A 21,900-nucleotide genomic window follows, 5' to 3' on the forward strand; every position below is an offset into this window, starting at 1 on the left:
ACAAGTGTATTGATTTATAATAGAGGTGGGTAACACCTATAACAAGAAAAATCAAAAATCAAACCATGGAACACGAGTGGGCAATGAGTCAAAAATACAGTCCTTCACTGTAAAGGAAATTTTCAGATTACCCAGTAATCATCTGATCAGGCCATGATCAGCCCATAATGAGGATGTCAAAAAACTGTACCAGGTAAACAATGTGACTATTGTGCGACAACATTTCTTGAAAAGAAAAAACAGGAAGGGCGAAAGAAAAAGGTAACTAGTAGGTACACTTATTGGGTGGCTTCCCTGTAGAACTGGGGCAGGATCTCAAGGGAAAGCACACTGTTAATCTCTAGGAACTATAGATTCAGCAAAGTTCAGGCACCTTTTTGTAGAGGAAAAACTATGACTATGGTAATCACCAAAAACAGCTGGGTGGTTACTGAAAAGTAGCAGGTGGCTGGCCTGGCTAAAAGAACACTGCATTCCAAATATTAAAATGTATTTCCTTTAGGTGGTATAGACCCATGCATGATCAAGGAATACAGTCCATTGGCCCTGAGTAAAGATTTCCCAATGTATACATTCCAAGTCATACAAAGATGCTCAAATTTTTAGTCCAAGCTGCCAGATCTGCTAATGTGTAGAGAATATTATTAGCAGAATAAACATCACTGGCACAACAATGATACAACTTTTTTGTATATAAGCAAGTAATAGAATTAACTAAAGGAAAAGGACAAAATATTTTTCCATGACACAAACAGCAATAAATTTCAGGAGCGGCGCTATTGTGGGGGCACATACTGTACAACTTAGATCAGCCTTCTTTAGAAATCAAACAAAAGCCACATTTCACCATCTGTACATATGCGTCAAGACTTGCACAAAGCTTCTGAAGCATCACCAGGAAAAAGAAACAAAAGGAAAAGAAAGCTGTTGATATAAAACATACATACCCTTTGTTTTTTACTGATGCATTCTTGATATGTATGTAGCTTGCAGGAAAAATGCCCTAAAAAGACAATGCACAATTTATATTGAAAGGCTTAGAAATAAAAACATAACAATTCAAAGATAAAGGCAATGCTATATTGTTTTTTTGGACCTTAGAACCTCACTCAAATTAAACCTGCTAAATGAAAGCTGTTGTTGTGAGCGTATCTGACAAATTTATTGTTCAGCTGTAAATTGTATTGAAAAAGTAATCATTAGTATTCAATTTACAGCCTCAGCGTCTGCTATGTGAAATGAAAGCAGAATGAACATATGAAAGAAAGAGGGTGTACGAAAACCTAAATAAATAGATTTTTCTATTTAGGGGTCTATTTACAAAACAGTGAATCTGACATTCACCATGTGTTTCGATGTCATTAACTGATTCTCCACCAGGGAAAAAAACTCTAATAAATTCCCAATGACAGGAGACATGTCACAAAAAAGTAATTCATTACTCTGTGAATGACTTTTTACATAGCTTGGTAAATATGTTAAAGCTCTGCCCGTTACTTCAGCAATTCAATCTTGTGCAAGCAAAACCAATCATCAACCAATCAATTTTACATTTCCTTTCATTTTATTGATTATTTTATTACATAGTGATTTTTCAGATATTTCACTAATAAAAAAAAAGAATTATCCTTTGCAGAGTGATATCAAAGGCTCATTTTACTAAGAGACCTGTCTAAAGTGCTGTAAATAAAACAAATCCATTAAAGAAAGAGTATACTAATAAAAAGTTCAAGTTTTCTAACACAAAGATATCTGTTTATCTAACAGAACTCCTGTTGGGCTTTTACTGCTGGGCTCCACCTGAGAGATCTATCCTCCCTTCCTGTCCTTCTGATAATGGTTTCACCAGACAGAAGAGATGGCAAATCTGCAACAGGAACACCAAAACCAAAATCTGAACAATGGTTTAGATTTTCTTTACCCTGCTATGAGAAAAACAATTCATATTTAACATGTACAAATACTCATTTCTTGTTCTATAAATTGTTTGCAGCAAAATAGAAAGCAAAGGTAATATCTCTCCTCCTCTGAAATAACTGTGAAACCCGACCAAAGTTCTAACTCTAACCTAGTATATTTAAAACCAAAAACAAGTTTTGTCTGGATTTACCCAAAAAATGATGGCAATTTTAAATTAAAGTGGATTTAAAGTCCTACTTTGCAGAATGCATGATCAGGCAGGTTGTTATTGGAGAAAGGGACAGGCGGAGTCCCTTCTGCAGTAATTAGTCTTATCTGACTGATCATGCCAGGGAACTATTATGTGCGCATGCACAGCCCAGCGGTGGTTGCCAGGAATACCCATAAATCCCAAGATCCCAGGATGGGGACAGGTGAGTTGAGGGGGTTTAGTTCTACTTAAAATACAGAAATACTTTTCATGGCTTCATAAATCCCTTTCTGCCACTGTATTATTTTCAGAAGATCCTTAATTGAGGTACATTTTTTCATTTCAGAAAAATGATGAATCCACACCTATGTACAGATAAGAAGAGTTTCATGTATGATTATCAAGTGCAAACAGATGGGAAATGGGTAAAATGAATTACAATACCTTGCCATTCGGGTTCTTAAGGGCAAATCCTCTGTACCAACCTGCAGGCATAAAATTGCTTTAGATTAGATTTTTATTGATTACGAAAGAGTTATTAACGGTATGGCCCTGACCTGGTTGTCAGTATAGCTTCTAGTCAAGCATGTCACTCATATGTCAGGGGACAGCAGATTTTGATTTTTTTTATCCATATTGTAAATCTCTTTATTATTTTTTTCTTTAGTGAGGTTATTTCATTTGAAATCATGTATTTCCCTATATTAATTACTTGTGGAACCTCCTATTGGCTACAACCCTATCCAAATGTATTCAGTAGTTGCTAACCAAACATATATTGTTGTAAGCATATATTGGGCCATTATACCAAAGTTGTTTAATGTTATAGTATAGCATTTTATTGTTTTTTCATTAATATTGTATACAAAAAAAAAACAATATTGCCTGCTTTATATATTATTTATTTGTCATAGTTCTGATTTAACCAAATTTTATATGGTAGAAAATTCGGATACATTTAGTTTTTTCTCCTTTGTTCTTTTAGTGGTAATAGTAAAAAAAAAAAATTTGTGATGTACAGTTGCTGCAAAATCCAACCATAAAATCTGCTGATCAAAAGGATATTGCACTGGTGCAACTTTTTTGTAATGGTTTAGAATCATAAAACTCAACAAGAATATGTGTCCTACTTTATTACTGTCCACTAAATTACAATGTAAACATTGAAAAAAAAGTTATGCATATTATTTCTTCCTTTTATTTATTGTTTCAACCTGTCCCTTTATCTAGAATAAATGTTTAGGTTATTTTTTTGAGACGTAATTAAGTCCCAAAACGTGAATCTTTAAAAACTTAAAGCAATTACATATCCATCATGACAGTTGTTACATTATTGAAGAAAAAAAAAAGCTTACCTTCACATTTTTCTAATATTTGAACCGTGTCCCCAATCTCCAGTGTTAAGCCATGTGGATTTGTTCCTCGAAAGCTTGCAATCACTGAAAAGAAAAATTAAAAACATTTATTTATTTTAATAATTCAGGAAAAATGTGTTTATTGTGTTGAAAATCTTCAATGATTTTAAGCAGACTTAGGAGGTCAAAACACCCTGTGGAGTTTCTATTTTCATCCACCCCACCACAAATTCCTCCTACTACACCCCAATACAAAATGAGGTAAATGTAAAACAATTTTGTCAGAGCCTAGAAGTGATTAAGAAAAATGACAGATGATTTCATAAGAAATCATGTACAAAAAAGTACATCCAATATATTACGGTATGATGAACTAATGGTTAAGATATTGAACCTTAAAAAAGACAATGGAGTCTCTGAATCTCCTTTCTCAGTTTCATCATTGAATTATTGTGGAGGTAGCAGTGGGATCGCTGGCCAGCAAGACATGGAAGGTGAGTGCCCCAGCACATAGAATACTAACTGGGTACTATTTTTGGAGTTAGTGTTTGAAGTCATTTTAGGCTGTTTACCTGACAATTTGGTACTTTATCTCACCTTGATTATACAAAACTGCTAGCTGATACATTATTGCTTTAGTGGTTTCTATACTTAACAATACTTTTTGATTTTTACCTGGTGGTCCTGCCAGTACTATGTGTTCTGTCTAATGGTGACAATACTCACTTACTATGCTGTACCATAAGAAGGGCAACTACTATTTGGCTCTTCTCTATAACAGTAGGAAGGTGATTTGAGGAATAACTGGAAACAATGTGGCAGATGAGACTGCAGTATAAACAAAGAGCAAAAAAAAAGTCATTAGCCATCAAGATTTCTGGTAGAATTACGGTGCACTTTGTTTATATCAGGCTAGTGACTCAAAGTATTGAAGATGTTGGATCACAATGATAGCAAACTAGCAACTAGCATTTTTAGAACAGAGGTCAGCAATAACTGCCATATTTCTTACAGTGCAGGCTTCCATAAAGTATAAAACCAATGTACCAATCAGGCATGTCTTTATCCCCTAGTCCAGTGGTCCCCAACCCCAGGGCCCCAGACCGGTGTTGGTCCGTGGCTGATGGATTGGGGGAGAGATGGCAGGGGCGCGGGTGGCTCTCCTTTCACTGCTGTGAGTGGTGAAATGGTGTATGTGGGGCCTTGACCTCTCTGTCATTCCCAGCACACCATCTTATGTACACTGGTCTGCTGTTCTCAGTTAGTGTGCTGGCGGGAGGCTGAGCTGCTGGAGGTGGCAGAGTGGTGTAGGCTATACAGTTACCAGGCCATGGCAAAATTTTGTGCTGTGTTGCTGGGCCCTGCTGTGGGAAGGGTTGGGGACCACTGCCCTAGTCCATAGCTTCAATTTTTTTTACTAGGTCAAAAAAAGCCAGAAGACATTTGGCGAACAAATGCGCTTGGAAAGCTAAAACTTAGTTTTGCTGTCAACTCTTCGTAGTACTTCGTAGTTTTTCTAAAACCAATAAAAAAGATAATATAACTCACACATTAAGATAAATATCCTGTTCCAAACACTAACTTTATTTAAAGGCCCAAACACTCATTTTTGAGAGAGTGAGGACTAGCTGAGAGAGGGAGGTAGAGGAAAGTGCACAAGTCCCACTCCAAGAAATGCTGCTGTGCACAGCTGTACATCAAATATAGAATTGATTAACCTTTTCTCTATGCTAGTGGTAGTAAAAAAAACTAAATTTAATCAGGTATTGGACTAATCTTTAGGATTAGTAAGATTTGCTATATCAAGTCTTCTATAGGGCATGGTGCCATCCAACCTGTCTGTCAAGCCTGTTACGTTTGAAGAATGTGTTAACCATTAATTGAGCCATGAGTGGCAAGGCACTACACCTTATCGGCTGGCTTGGTAACAAAATACAAAAAGTACTCCAACGTCTACTGATGAACCATATGCTTTAACATGAACTCTGGATGTTCTACAATGAGGCCTGAGGCTATGCACAATGATTGGGTCCTCCATAAGCATGCCAGATAAGCAGCACACTGTCTGGATAGCAGATGTTACGTTGGCTGTTAAATAAAAGGCCTGCAGGGGGTATCGATTCCAGCTGTTAAAATTCAACGTACGGGTTTCTATTTATTATTTAAAATCTTAGATGACTAAGCAGTACAATATATAGAAAACAGGTTAACAAAGAATGCATCAACTTCAAAGATCAGTTGTGCTACAAAATAAATAGGTGGGAAAATAAAAGAGTAAATGGTGCAGTACTTGTTATATTGAATACAGAGGAGATATTTTATATATATTCCATATATCTTCACTGATATAAAAAAATATCCAGAATCATAAACTATTCACAATTAATGGCCAGCAGTTTCTCCTCAACTATTTTTCTTCGATTTTTCCAGAGAACCATTATAAAGTAAAACATATGCTTTTGTTGATTGTGTAAATATTTTCACACTATTCTTTGCTATCAAAACAAGAAATACTGCTTTAAAGCTAATAAAAAACTAGATTTCTGATCTTTAGGTTAAGTCTACACTGACTAATTTTAAACACTTATAAATGCCCATATAGCTTTTGTGTAAGTATTTAAGCATTTATGGAGACATTTTAAACCAGTATAAGTGGCAAAGAAGACTTTAAAAAGGAAGAAATGTCTCACAAGCGACTAAAAACACCTGATATATGTCTATGGGGGCGTTTGGAGGATTTTTAGGAATATTTGGGTGTAAAGTATCTCAAATGCTGAAATGAATACATCTTCTAATGTTTAGAACCCCCCCCCTCCATTTTTATAGTTTTTAGGCTAAAAGGCTGCTTTTTAAACAGATTTAGGATATTCCAATCTCTACTGGATAGGAGCTGGACACATCCTTCACTATGAGTCATGTAGCTGTTTATTTTCAGCACAAGAGACACTGAAATAGCTTAGTTTAACTTAGTTTGACACCTACTGGGTTAAAGTGATAAATTGGAACCTTTTCACATCTACCTGTTGAAAAACAACAGCATAAACTAATTATTATAAATAAAATATATTAAAACAAAATAAATGATAAAATCCCTTTAATATCAACAGTACAAAACTAATCTCACATTCTCAGGTTAACAGATATCTACAAAAAGCTAACTGACAATTACTGATGAACCCTTCAGTATCAGTTAAAACAGTTTAGGAAAAAACACTGCAAATAGGTTTCCCATACTGGCATTATAATATAACTCAAATTCGACTATCCAAGAACCTGATATTTGTTGATTTTTTTATAAGGTTTTCATATATATATTAAGAAATTATGAATAAGCACTGCAATTGGTACAAAGATGGAGTTCACAAATAAACAATTTATTAGATTCTTTTGCCTAATTTGAACATGAAACAGTCATACAAGGCTTTACAATTCCATGTCAAAGCAACCACAGGCATCTAAAATATTAAATACCGATGGTAAGCTGTGACATTTGAGCAAACTGGCAGTGCTGAGTTATCAACTACTATGTTTATGTCAGTATGACGTATGGCATTCCTGCACCTCCTTAAAATGCCAAGAGAAACTTAAGCACTTGCAGTAGCGAAAGCACATGTTAGCCAAAATTATCCTCGACTCTCAGGATAATTAGTAAACTGGATTGAGAACTGTTTTCTAGAGATCCATCTTCTTCCTCCAGTTCAAACTGTAATAACACAGTTCTAAACTGTTCAATTCACATAGTAATGTTCCTCAATACTTTATTAGGGCAGAATACGTTTTAAAAACATGATAAGTAAAAAGTAATTTAAATATTGATAATTATAAATTTTTCATTTTTTTTCCTTTCCTTTTCCTTGAATCCTTGAGATGTTACTGAAAAGCTCTAAATGGTATTGTGCCTTCCAAGGAATTCATCATCCTGCAAGAACTCAGGGTATGAAATAAAATGTGTGGACTTAAATACATCGTTGCTTCTGAATTCCTTTTTTCCAAAATAAAAAAGAAGCTACAAAATGTATGATTTGAATGCAAATGCTGTCTCTATATTACTTTATAAAAAAGGTTTTGTGATATCCAAACATGTTGTGATGTCATATGGTGAAATGCATATGGGAATATGGAAGCAATTTTATCTGTATAAAGGATACACACTTCTGCATGGGCTAGTTGGGGGGTCAGGTTACCTGCGGGACAGCACAGAACATACTTCAGATTGATAAATGAACAGACTAGCCATGACAAAGTTAAGAACGTAGTCTGTTTGCTTGGTTGTGCTTTAAGACAATAGGGAAAAAGTTTTTAAATGTGTCACTATTTTAGTGCCGCATTCTTTATACAATGTAAATGTAAAATTAGTCTTTAAACCTAAAAGTCCCATTTTGCATTTACACATTTAGTTGGTTCTCTCCTATCCTACCTAAGTATGGAGTATCATACAGGAATATGCTATTCATTTGGTATAAAGTGACAATATAAATGAATACCAAGTAATTTTATTCTTTTGCATACAATACAGTTTATATGTTTATATGTATATAGTTATATCAGGTTAACTGAAAACTGGTTAAAGGTGATTAAATTAGGTGATTAAAGGTGATTAAATTTGCTAATTTGCACAATGGAAGTGCATGACCTTAACAAAACATTACACACTAAATGCTATAAACCCTAAATTTACAGCTCAAAAAAACAATTCAGATAATATAGTAGTAGTGTTTTTTTTACAGAATTATTTCTTTTTCATCATTGTCTTACTGCAAGATCAAGGGCAGGATAGAGGTTTGTGGTATGTTCTAGGTCTTGAAATAGAAGGGAGAATGACAACATGATTGTCATAAAGACAAGAGATGACACATGGTCCCTCAATGAACTATATATAAAGTAACCTACACCAGTTCATAAATATTTTGATTAATATATTGTCTGAGAACTGACATATCTGTGTCCATTTAGTAACTGTGATCAAGCAGTTCCAGTAGTTAAGAAGAAGAAATAATCAAAATTAACCACTATGGACTAACTTTTTTACAGATCAGCCTCTGGTGACAGATATTTGATTAATTGATAAAATGGTGGCTTCAAAAAATATTCAGATCCCTTTACTTTTTTTTTCAATTTTGTTATGTTGCAGCCTGATGTTACAATCATTTGAATTCTTTTTTTTTTCAATATATATCCTCAATAATCTATACTTAGTACCCATAATGAGAAAGTGAATGCAGAATTTTAGACATTTGAGGCATTTACAGCCTCACGTAATTTTGGGTTTGATGCAGCAAGCTTAGCATACCTGGATTGGGAAAGTTTTTGCCATTCTTCTATGTCACTGTGCGGTAAGTTGTTTTATTGTCAACTTCAAGCAGGCTAATATTTGTTTTGGGCAGAGAAGAAACGTCTGTGAAGCCACTCTACCATAAAGCAGATAGGTGAAGGGGAACTTAAAACTCGCCACACAGGATCTCTGGAACTAAGTCAGAGTAACAATTGGGTTCTTGGTCACCTCTCTCAATAAGGTATTTCTCCCTCGATTGCTCAATTTGCCAAGTGACCAGCTCTTGTAAGAGTCCTGATTGTGCCAAACTTCTTGTTTGCATAATACATTTACAAATCTGTCTAAAATTCTGTTTTCATTTCGTCATTATGGAGTACTGAGTGTAGATTAACGAGAAACAAAGAATCTAAACTATTGTAGCATTAGGCTGCAACATAGCAAACCTGAAAAAAGTGAAGGGAGTCTGAATACTTTCTGAAGCCACTGTATATGGTGTGGTTTATAACTTATCATTGCACCGTTTGATGGGGAAAAAAATGTATCATTGTCATCAGAAGTGAGTGCACCTTATACACAGGAAGCAAACCAGTCATTATGATTGATTTACTAGACTTCACACTGGATAAATGCATTGACTTGGTAATTAAAATTTAGCTATAGCCTAAAACCTTTTTTCTACTTTGGATAGAATAGGAAAGGATTAAAACCAGTTGATTTTTTGTTGTCTGTGTTCGGTTAGGGACATACCCCTTTACTTTGTAAAGATTTCTGCTCACTCCCTGTTGCATCTGCACAGTACAAAGTGAGAAATTCCTTCTTAGACACCTGTCACTAAAACGCGTGTCCCCACTTATATAATATTAATCCTCAATATTGTTCTGTTGATACCCCTGTATTTCTGGATTTCAAAACTATGACCACTAAAACATGAACCTCCCCTACAGAGAAAAAATATGGTATATAAGCATAAAATATTGCATTTGATAATTATGTATTCTTATTTGTAGACAGCAGATGGAGCTCAGGGCTACTTTCCATATGTTTTGACTATATTGTTTTGCTTTGATGAAATGCCTGTATACAGAGCTCAATAGTGCAGGCGAAAAGGCATATAAACAACAGGTATGTATACAACATTTTATACAAATAACAGTTTTAGTATTTATTTTTACATTTTTAATTCGTTTTATTGCCATTGACCCTTATCTCCTGTATTTTCTGTGTTGGTGGCACAGAATTAGCAAGCAACCTGCAGCAGGGATGCTACATCAGAGGGGAAGAAAACCAGCCCTGCACCTCATTTATTGAGATATTTCCTGTCTCAGGTCATGTGGGGTGGGATAAAAAAAATCTGTAATATACACCACATACCATCTATATGTAAACCTAAAATGCCACAATATATGGCAAAATATTTCCATGGTCCCATATATTTAAAAAAAAAAAAAAACGTATCAAATGTTATGTATTCAGCAACAGACTGAATTTATGTAAAGTCCATTTAACACAGATGGTTGTGAAGGCGAGTGGTTACCATTTCACACTCACATGTAATAGTGGTCAACCACCTCTAAACACCCATTCCTTTTGAGTGATAGAGACTGATTGGCTCATGGCGGGCTGATACCGCCCAGTACACCCCCAGTTAAATGGCTGAACTACAAAGAAACAGGTGCTTGTCATGCACCAGATCCACAGGGGTTTTCTTGCAATACTGTTGCACGGTATTTTTCACCAGAAGCAAGTGCTGCATCAATTTTCAGCACGAAACCAGTGTGATTTACTAGGCAAGAAAATTTTGACAATATTCATCAAATGAAAATTAAAGCAGCAATATTTGAAATGTACAATGTACTCCTGTCTACGCCTGCTACAACTTCCGCTGTCATACAACTGCTTTAAGGTAAAATTTTTGTCACTTCTAAAAACCACTGGACTAAACATTTACCATATGAAGCTCACGGGTGGCTGCCTAACCACAAAAACGGCAGACACATGTTTTTGTCGGATGCCAGAAACCCTAACATTTCATTTATTAGAAGCTAATTTGCAAATTGAGATCAGATTGCCACAATTTCCTAGAACTCCTTAAATGAGTAATCAAGACAATTCGTAATTAGAAACACAATACTACTAATTCCATCAAAGCATTTTGAAACTACATTAACAAATTCACAAGGCTTTGTTTGTAAAGAACAGTTCACAGCAGTACTTTTTTAGATGGGGCTAGTTTTAAATAAGTTTGAAAACAATAATTTTGACTTGTCTGATGGAATAAAAGGAAAGCAACAATACTATTTGTACACTGCTTCATAAGATCCACTACAAAATTTCATGGTCATCAAAATCATTCCAGAAACTAATGTCAGAAGCAAAACAAATGCCTATATATAGCACCCTACAACAAATTGCTGTAAAAATAAAGCTACACAGATTTTTTGTCCTGCTGCTAAAATTATGAAAGATTTAATCACTAAGTCAAGCAAATGATTTCTAAGGTCACCTTAAAAACCGTTTGGTTTGCAGCTCTCAGGCACACAGAAAACTGTTACTATGTGTTTGGAAGCAGCAAATTCCAAGCATGGTGCAAACCTTTAAACAACAACTGTGTGGCAAAAATCGACTTACGTTTTTAGAGACCACACTATGATCTGCCACAGCCATATGCAAAAAATGGTTTAATATATGGACCATTGTGCATATAATTCCTACAACACTCTACTTGCGTAGTCTACTTCATTGGGATTCAATTTTTTTGTCAACAATATGCATCACCTAGAGAATAAATGCTTATTAATTAAAGCAGCAGGCTGTAGCTGCTAAAAATCTCTCAACAGTTGAAGATCTAATCAAAAGGATTAAATACTAAACTTTAAACTGAGCTGATACAAAAATGAAAAAAACAATACTTTTAAACTTTTTTTACACATTTATTAAAACATCACAATGTTACAAAGCATGCAAAAAAAGGTACATGCTATCCTCGACATGTTTTGTGCATCCCGTCCAATTTTTCAGGAAGAAAATTTCTAGGTGCTTCTCTTCTTGTCTTCCTGCCTAATGTATGAAGGAACTATGATTTCGTGGCTTTTAATGAAAGTTTTTTGAATTTTGATATTTGATTTTTGTATTGTATTGCTTTTCTGATATATATATGTGTATTGGTTATGTAACTTATTGTGAATTAAAAAATCTTTTAACTTAGAAATTTTCCTCCTGAAGAAGTGGACAAGATCCACGAAACGTGTCGAGGATAGCATGTACTTTTCTTTTGCATGCTTTGGAATAATGTGATGTTTTAATAAATGTGTAAAATAAATTAAAAGCATTGTTTTTTCATCTTTGTATAAGCTCAATTAATTAAAGTTAATATAAGTTGGCTTTTTTGTACGTTAATTAGAGTCCCAAATTTTGGTTAGAGTAATAAATATGTGATTTATAGAGGGATGTGGCATATAATGTATAAAATGTAGGGAACTTCTGTTTGGTTGTTGGTAGGTTTAAATACTAAATGGCTGAGAAATATTTTGTGGGCCTAAAAGTAAAAAAAAAAAAAAAAAAATGCAGCTATAAAGATCTTTTTTTTACAGCTCAATAAAGAAAGAAAAAATGGAAACTGTCTCCTGTTAAAATGTCCTGCCCAAGACCCTAACAATAACTCTACCCAAGCCCTTCTGACCACATCCACCTTCACCAACAATGGGATAGATAGAAAGGGAAGCTGTGACATTACCTAGGTTGATTTTAGCCAACCCCTGGAGGGGGTCATTCTGGCTCCTGCAGCTAATGAAGTAGAGCTGAGCTAGGCCAATGTATAGGCAAATTATGGTGGCATCAGAAAAGGGAACACCATCAGGGCAGAACCCAGTCATACCATCAGCCAGGAGAACAAGCTGGCAGTTACCACAAAGCTATAGCAGAAGCTTGCAGCTCATTGCTACAGTGTGCTAACCCCCCTTGCAATGAGCAAGGAAGTTCTGATGCATGGTGCAATGATGCTGGCAATCAATACTGCTGACAATGCTTCTGCAGAAGCAGTCCCAAGTGCCTGGAGCCGTGCTTTAGAAATCTGCAGTGGGCTGCTGTGTGTTACAAGATGAGCATATGTTGCAAACTGCCTTTCCAAACAAAGGCCAATTTATCAGTTCACTTTTATTTTTATTTTTACATTTACATGGAACACAGGATTTAAGAGCACATTGCCACATAGAATTCAGTTGAATATTTTACAATTATTTTGCTTTATTCATATATGTACACTTATAAAATAAGTGAAATGAAACATGTAAAGGCGTATAAAAATCATTATTTAGTTGAATGTGTAAACTGGAGAACAAAACCAGTCTTTCCTCAAGCATCTGTAAACGATAGCAGCAGGAACACACAGAAACCAACACTACCCCAACTGCTTCTAAAATTGGCATTCAAATTACAAAAACTGGAGGAATTACGGATGCTGCCCTTTTCATTGGCAATATTGCTTTCATTTTTAACCTGCATTAGCACAAAGACAGCTGGATTCACATTGATTGTTATAGACAACATCTCTGTTTTGCTTTGTAATTATTTTTATAAATGTGCCCAATTCTGGTGTTTTCTTTCATGGTGAAGAATGTGTATTGCAGCAATTACATCTCCCGTGGTGTTCAGGTTACCTCATGGTGGAAAATGGTCACTATAACTAGAGTTTTACAACATAATCGCATAACCTGAACGTGCAGAATTTATAGTCACAAGAAATAGCAGATGTAAACTGAAAAACAGCCCTTCAAAGCAAAAACCACAACAGTCAATACTGTTTTTCTCTGTTTCACTAAACTGGTGGAACAATAAATGATATGCCAATTTACAGCACACACTGTTGGAGGTATGGGATACATATGTTGTAGTAACTTTCTCAATTTCAATATAAGAGAAATGAGAAAGCATTAAAGAGGAGCTCAATAAAGGGTCATTCAATCATTAAGGGATATTTTATTTAGAGGTAGAGCTCCTAGAATAAAGCCGAACTAAAGCTACAAAATATCTATTCTGCAATAAAATAAACATAAAAATACATACCAGTCTTACTGCAACTTTTTGCAGTTACTTAAGTCTGCCATAAAGAGAAGACTGCATGAAAGTAAATACAGAGGGTGCACTGCAAGGTGCAAGCCACTTCTTAGCCTCAAGAATAGAAAGGCCAGATTGGACTTTGATAAAAAAAAACTAAAAAAGCCAGCACAGTTCTAGAAGAACATTCTTTGGACAGATGAAACCAAGATTAACCTTTACCAGAATGATGGCAAGAAAAAACTATGGAGAAGGTGTGGAACAGCTCATGATCCAAAGCATACCACATCATCTGTAAAACATGGCGGTGTGGCAGTGTGATGACTTGGGTGTGCATGGCTGCCAGTAGCACTGGGACACTAGTGTTTATCCATGATGTGACACAGGACAGAAGCAGCCAAATGAATTCTGAGGTGTTCAGAGACATACTGTCTGCAAGTGGAATATTCTTGAATGGCCAAGTCAGTCACCTGATCTGAACCCAATTGAGCATGCATTTCACTTGTTGAAGACTAAACTTCAGACAGAAAGGCCCACAAACAAACAGAAACTGAAAGCCGCTGCATTAAAGGCCTGGCAGAGCATTAAAAAGGAGGAAACCCAGCATCTGGTGATGTCCATGAGTTTAAGACTACAGGCTGTCATTGCCAGCAAAGGGTTTTCAGCCAAGTATTAGAAATGAACATTTTATTTTCAGCTTTTTAATTTGTCCAATTGCTTTTGAGCCCCTAAAATGAAGTGATAATAAAATAGGTCCTACATTGGCTCAGAGCGATACAAAGCATACAGCACATGCACACACAGGTGTATTGCAGCACACCGTAAATGTGTGTTGGATGCAATTAACATTGGATAGCAATGCATCAAATTGCACAGCTAAATAAAGCAGCAGGTAGACCATCAGACAACAACAAGGTGTTACAACGATAGGGACAACGATAACAAGATGTATGACCATGGCGAGTAACAACTAGCTTTTCAATTACAGTTCATTCAATCTAGCAATTGATTTGTGGATTATTCTCGTATTTCTCCAGTGCAAATGCAGAGACACGTCCTAAGTATACTCATAGCATATCATCTATTTCATACTAAATCATAACCTAAGCTTTACAAATAACAGAACATTAGGAAAATAGTCTTTTTACTAAACTGCTTACCACAAAAGCATCCATTAACAGTTATTTAGAGTCTTTTGTCTACCGACTAGTTCTGTTGGTAATTAAAGGTGTGAATTAGAGTCTCAGATGTGCCATTGCCAGATGACTTACATACTTTTTGAGTTTTATTTTTATATTTTTGCTTCCAAACTTCCTGCTTGCTAACTGTACTTAGAAAAACAGCATACTAAAAAAACATCTTTAACCACTTCAATTGGTGCACCTGCTTTACCAGAATTTTTTTCACATTTATTTGCAATAATTTAGTCACAAACAACTTTACTTGATCTTGCGCTTTGCTCGTACAGGGCAAATCAACATTGCTTTATAGCATCTTCACTAACCGCCTAATTACTTTCCTTTTGCTTGACCAATAATCTTATTATGCTGTTTCTAAATACAAGGATATGACATAGAACAGTGGACCTGCAACAGGAAGAGTTGTTACTGGACTATTCTCAGGACTGTTAATCTCCTCTAGTTGCTTTGCAAACATTGCCTATCCACACGCCAATTCCAATAGTAGCTGCTTATCAGGATCAGGACTGGAAAGGGCAGAAGGTGTTTGTGTATTGAGTGTTTGCATTGCTGCTTGTAGTCCTCACCAAAGGCTTATAGTGACAATGCAGAGGGGCATTTAAAACAGGGATGGAGCGTTGAACCACTGGCCAGAATTATTGCAGTGGGGTCCTGATTGGGACAGGGTTAGGGGAGTTCAGGTCTCCAATCAGATCTTCATCAGAATGGAGAAGCAATGAGAGTTGAAAAAAAAAAAACAAAGAGCTGGAAGAGCTACATAAGCAGATGTCACCAGTCAGAGCCTGGCAGGGGGGCCACGAAATGGGGGCTTTCCTTTGTTAGCTCCTTGTTTACAGATGACAGCTGAGTGTCCCTGCTCCTCTGGATCCGGGCTGATGAAGTTCTGAATGGTACCCAGTGTTCTCCCCAGCCCCTTTTTGCTGGGCGCACCACATGGCACTTTTCAGTAACCACCCGGCTATTTCTGGGTGGTTACTGAAGACTTGGGTCACAATACAGGGGCCAACACTGGTACCTCAACATATTTCATATATAAATATTTGTGTTTCATTCCCTCTCTCTTCTAGATTGTAAGCTTACAAAAGCAGAGCCCTTTTGCCTTTGTTGCAATATATGTACCAAAGCCCATGACTGCACTGTTGGGTGTTTATTTTTATACTGTACATTATGTATGTGTTTATTTACCTGGATTGCTGGACATTCCTATATTATAGGTATGAACTGTAAATGCATGGTTACCCATTATCATCTATATTGCATTCTGTAAAAAACTACAGAACATAATGGTGCAATAAAAATAAAATAATAACAAACAATATTAGCTGGAGATAGGTTGACATTTAAATCTGACCATTCATAGGCTTTTTTTGTATTTACACAAATTATTTTAAAGAATCAATGACCGTAGCTTCTGCATATGCCAAGTAGTGTTGTGTATGAAGTTTGTGTTTATGTATGTTATATCATCACCAGTAGCATATAGTGTCTATAGTATGTTCTGTAAATTAGCCATGCTGTGCATTCCTTTTCTCACAATGTTCCCAATCAATTTTGCTTTGCTTTGTATTATTGTCATTATGTTTTGAGTGTACTTTTAAACAATGTAATCTTACACAGATCTGTACTTAACTCAGTATCACTGCATCCTCTTTGTCACCACAGTAATCAGGGTTCAGCACAAAGGGAGCCCAGGGGCTAACATTTTAGTAGGGTCCCCTTGATTTCTAGTTAGGGTTTAAATTGTCAGTCTATTAAGGGAATCCTTCTATGAAAGTTCTGAAAAAAGAGCTTCAAATTTAAAGTGATTGTAGTCCCTTATTTTAGAATTGCATTGCCATTTTAGAGTGTATGTACTGTAAACCCTACATTTATTTTCAGTTGTTTGACATCATACTTCCCTTTACACGGTTTTCCTAAGTAAACCATGAAGGGTTGAGGTTTTACAAGTATAAAAATGTATACAAGTATACATATAGAAACCAATAGCTACATCTAATGTGGAAGAGTTTAGTTCCTAGTAAATGTGGCCTGGAAGGGGAGAAAGGCAAGATAAGGACATCTGCCATCTTGCCAGTATGTTGCAACTATTTCTATACCACAGCAGGGAGTAAAATGAGATTGCTTTTACTAGAGAATGCTACCCAAGCTGAGCTGCAGAATAACCACAGATATAATCACCTTAATTCACTTTGATCATTAGGTGCCCAACAGCATATGCACACAAGGCTATACTGCCACATTTATGGCTGAACCTAATATTTGGGAGAGAAGCTTAAAAGATTACTTTTTTCCTGTGCGTATGTTGTAATAGCTGCAGGAGCCAGTCCCCAGACACTCACTACTCTGATAAGCATTAAATCCGCAAGCAATCAAATACAAATGATATCCTATCTTTTATCAGAGATTACTACAAGTTTTACCTGGGGTGATAAAAACCGACATTGTGAATTCATTTGCACACATTTCCGCAATACAATTTTTGCAATTACTACTTAATTAAGAATCTTTAGTCGGAGCACATGCAGACACAACGCAGGTTATGGAATGAAAATAACATTCCACAGCACAGGCCTAAAGTGGAAACAGAAATATTTTTCTGTTGGAGCAGCAGAAGGCAGAGTGGAGAGATGCTTGATTGGGAATTACTAATCAATATTTGATTGGTATATTATTTACACATTGATAGAGAATAGATTGTTTTCAGTACACTGTTTCAGTAGATTTAGATCAAATGCACTGAAGTTCTCAGTACTTTCAAACAAGTGACCTAGATTGTAAGCTCTTCGGGGCAGGGTCCTCTCCTCCTGTATCACTGTCTGTATTAGTCTGTCATTTGCAATCCCTATTTAATGTACAGCGCTGCGTAATATGTTGGCGCTATATAAATCCTGTTTATTAATAATAATAATAATAATAAGTGACATTACACATCAGGGGTATTTACTCCTCTTTGCATAATATATTCTTGATTACTTTACATAGAAACGGTAAATTAATAAAGGCTATGCAACACTGATACTTTTTAAATTCTTTGTTACTGTGTGGCATGCATGTAATTTGAAAAGTTATAAATGGAATATTTTTATATAGTTTGTAAATTATAGGTGAAATAAACTTGTATATTTTGTCACCTAAAACCCATGTTATACTTTCTATGTATTAGGCTGACTGCGAGTTGACATTAGAGATTGGAATACAAACATTAGGGGAGGAACATAACAGATATTCCATAATATACTTTACATAAGGCACTCTAGCTTTTCAAATGCCTTACAAATGTTTTAAAAAAACGTTTTTGTTTTTTTTTTGCTCTTGACTCTTTGAGGTGTGTTGACAGCCCATTCAAAATAAAATAAATGGGCTGTCATGCTAAAGCAATCCAGTGATGACTGCAATGACAACAGTGGACTATTTCTGCATAATCTGTGTTAAAACCTCTTACCTAAAGTGTATGTGATCCGTGACAATGCCAGAAAAAAAATTGAAGGATGGAGACAGAACATTTCCATCCTATAACAGAAAATGTCTAAACATGGGCCAAGCATCAGGCATTGTTATAATGAAAACTGCAGATTTAAAAATACAAAATGTGTTTAAAACAACACTAAAATAATCATGTTATACAAAATCTTAGTGACTGGGTTTACTTTTACTTAAAACTGATATGCTACATCCTAAAAATAATATATTAATGACTAGCTAGAGGATTTTCTATGTATCATTATTACTTAAAGCTAAGTATATTTAAGTACAATAAAATAAAGAGGGATTGTAGATCCCCCTAAATGTATCTAAAGGTATACTGTAAAATACACTCAGTTAATTGAAACTTGGATAAATAAAACATGAAAACTCATAAAAGGCTGCTTTCGTGTGTATACAGAAAAAAAATGCAATACAAGCAAAGGTTTTACATTGGAGATCATATGGATGTTCTGAACTGCCAAGACTGAAATCATTTATCTTATTCCTAAAACTGATCTGCTGCATTCCTAAATATATAATTATATAAATCACTAGCTTGGCTTAACTGTCACATTTCCTGCGTATGATTATTACTCACCAGTTTATCATAGGAAAAATGTATTTACATATAACGAATAAAAAAAGGAATTAAAGATCCCTCCCAAGCTCATCTTTATTTAAATATGGTAGCATCCACTCATTAAAATCAAATGTGAATTAATAGAATACTAATATATTAGGGAATACAGTAAAAAAGCGATACAAGAAAAGGTTAAAAAAGGAATAGAAACCTTTGGATATTCTGACCTGCCAGAACTGACACAATTCATATTCAGCTATTCTGCCATAAATTCCACAATATCCGTTGTCTTACCCATTAGTGGAAATATCTATCTATATATTCTGAAAAGAATAAAGCACACCAGAGGTCAATTTAGTACAGCAAAAACCAGTATCAGTATGATATTGCCATAGCAACCCCGAAGCCGCTACACTTCACAGCACAGATGAAAGTGTTACAACAAGATGTAACCACGCTCTTTTGTTGGTGACAGATTCCCCTAAATACATAGTTTTTCCTACAGCTAAAAATACGATTCAGGCAGATAAATGTGAAGACTCCTTTTATTATCAAAGAAGATGTAACCCCAAACATAAACTCGGCCTAATGGCTATTTGAGATTCCTGCATTGGAAGCTAGGTTTATCTTTGAGACTTCTCGATTATCCTGGTATGATTCTATTAACCTAAATCCGATGCATCCAATTTTGGTTCTGTACATTACCACAATTAATTTTAAATGAAACAACTCAGATGCAGTTGAACTGAAGACCTACAGCTTTATTTCAGTAGGTTGAACAAAAAGATTGCATAAAAATGTGAGGAACTCAAACATTTTTTTTACACTTCATTTCAGGGGCTCAAAAGTAATTAGACAAATTAAAAAGCTGAAAATTAAATGTTCATTTCTAATACTTGGTTGAAAACCCTTTGCTGGCAATGACAGTCTGTAGTCTTGAACTCATGGACATCAAAAAAGTTGTCTCTGTCCAAATATTTATGAACCTAACTGTACATATACCCTTTAGTATAAGGACAGTTTTAGTTTATTAGTGCAAATAGGATGTGACTGTTAAATATCTTTGCATCATCTTTCAAAGGCATTTAATTTTGCACATTTTCAACGCTACGTGTGATATAACAAAAGAGAAGCATATAGCGTTACCCTCCTATCATCACTTATAACTTATCACTTAACATTGAAACACCGCCCCTGGTAATTGATTGGTTGATCATTAGTGATAAACTGCTTGGCCAAAAGAAAAGTTCCCAAGCCTGGGGTCGATTCAGTTGGTCACATCTAGGTTCAGCTAAAATATGTGCCTAAAAAATGATATCAACTGACTTTCTGAATATATTGAATGACCAGGTTTTTCCATAAGTGGATTTTATATTCCCATTTTCACACATGGTTTGGCCACCACAGAGTCCAGACTTTAACCGCACTTTACGCAGCAGTCCAACTCCCTCATCAACAGAAGTTCTTGGCAAAAATGAATTAAACTTTGGACAGAAAAAAATGTTGTGACATTGTATAAGCATATCAAACCAATACCACAGTGAATGTTTACCATAATCAAAGTTAAAGGTGATACAACAAAATATTACATTTTTGAGACTGTTTTTGGACAAGAAGTGATATTTGAAATATGAAGGTTGAAAACAGAGCTTGAATATAATGCCAAGAGTGTCGCCAAGAGTAATCAAATGATCATGTATGAGTTATATTAGAAACAAAGATTGAAATAATTGATCTGAATATGGATCTTCCAGGCTAAACTGGACTAGAAAAAGAAAAACTGCATTTTATCTGAACATGTAATTCTGTTGTCTATGTGCAGCCTCTAGCCTATATTTAGTACTATTGACTTTCGATATTTCATTGCTGGGACAAGGCTATACAAGGAAGCAAATGCAGCAGTTGACAGGTGTAAAGAGCAGCAAGAAAAAGGCACAAAACCATGAAATACCCAACTGCCATATAGCCAGGCATAACCATACTTAAAAAATCTCTTAAGAATAATTTTCCAGACACAACCTCTGATTTGCTAAGATTTTTTTCCCAATTAAACCTTAACAGTTTAGGACCATTGTCAAAATAAATTATTACTCCTGGATCTTTGAGAAAATTACCCACTGTGCAAAATAAGGAATTCTCGTCTTTACCATATATACCGTTTTTTGATGCGGAGTAGGTTCAATGAACTAATATTAAATCAAGGAAGTGAAAACAGCTGCTTGCTGTAAAACTGAAGAAAAAGACTTGATGACAGGGAGAGGAAGGAAGGAAAGAAACTGCAATAGAAAAGGGAAGAGAAACAGCTGACTGGCTGTGAATCAGTAAAGAACACAATTGTTACACCACAAAACTTCTCAAAGAGCACCTCCAGCTTTCAGTCACAGACAATCACAGCTTTATTTACACTGGCCTATTGCTTTGAAAGGTTTCAGAAAAAGTGAAAACTGTGCTTTGTTACAAACTGTTTAATGAGTAAGGCTGACCATAAACTTCAAGTAGTAAATCTAAAGTATTTAAAATTTTGCTGCTATTTCTTGGATGAGGTGGATGAATTCATCTTCTTTTTTTAGGCCAGATTTGTATCTCTAAATGAAATGTTATTACCCTCAAAACAGAACACAATACTTCCTCTCCTTATACCTGAACATGAAAGGGACGGGTATTCCATTCTTTCAATGCACTCCCTAAAAACATTACCACTGCGGTGTGTGCAGGTCAAAAGATTAATGGCAGAATCCAAAGTTTATTTACCCTAATATCCGTTAAAACTGACCACTTAACAGACAGAAAATGAGGGTTAACAATCACAACTGCAACATCAATGCTTTTACTTGGTAGAGTAGGCATAAAAGAGAACCCATGAAAGA

General features: G+C 35.4%; 1 protein-coding gene across 1 annotated transcript in view; it reads right to left on the reverse strand.

The window, feature by feature from the left end:
* DOCK4 (dedicator of cytokinesis 4) overlaps positions 1-21,900 on the reverse strand; it is a 172,331-nt gene that overhangs the window by 116,367 nt on the left and 34,064 nt on the right. Inside the window, exons 2-4 of the mRNA XM_072399031.1 lie at positions 3,466-3,549; positions 2,555-2,595; positions 944-1,003 (exon numbers count right to left, since the gene is read on the reverse strand). Of these exons, the coding sequence (XP_072255132.1) occupies positions 944-1,003; positions 2,555-2,595; positions 3,466-3,549 (185 nt within the window). The remainder of the gene's footprint in view (positions 1-943; positions 1,004-2,554; positions 2,596-3,465; positions 3,550-21,900) is intronic.

Source organism: Pyxicephalus adspersus, chromosome 2 (assembly GCF_032062135.1).
Source record: "Pyxicephalus adspersus chromosome 2, UCB_Pads_2.0, whole genome shotgun sequence".
In the NCBI taxonomy this organism is placed as follows: domain Eukaryota; kingdom Metazoa; phylum Chordata; class Amphibia; order Anura; family Pyxicephalidae; genus Pyxicephalus; species Pyxicephalus adspersus.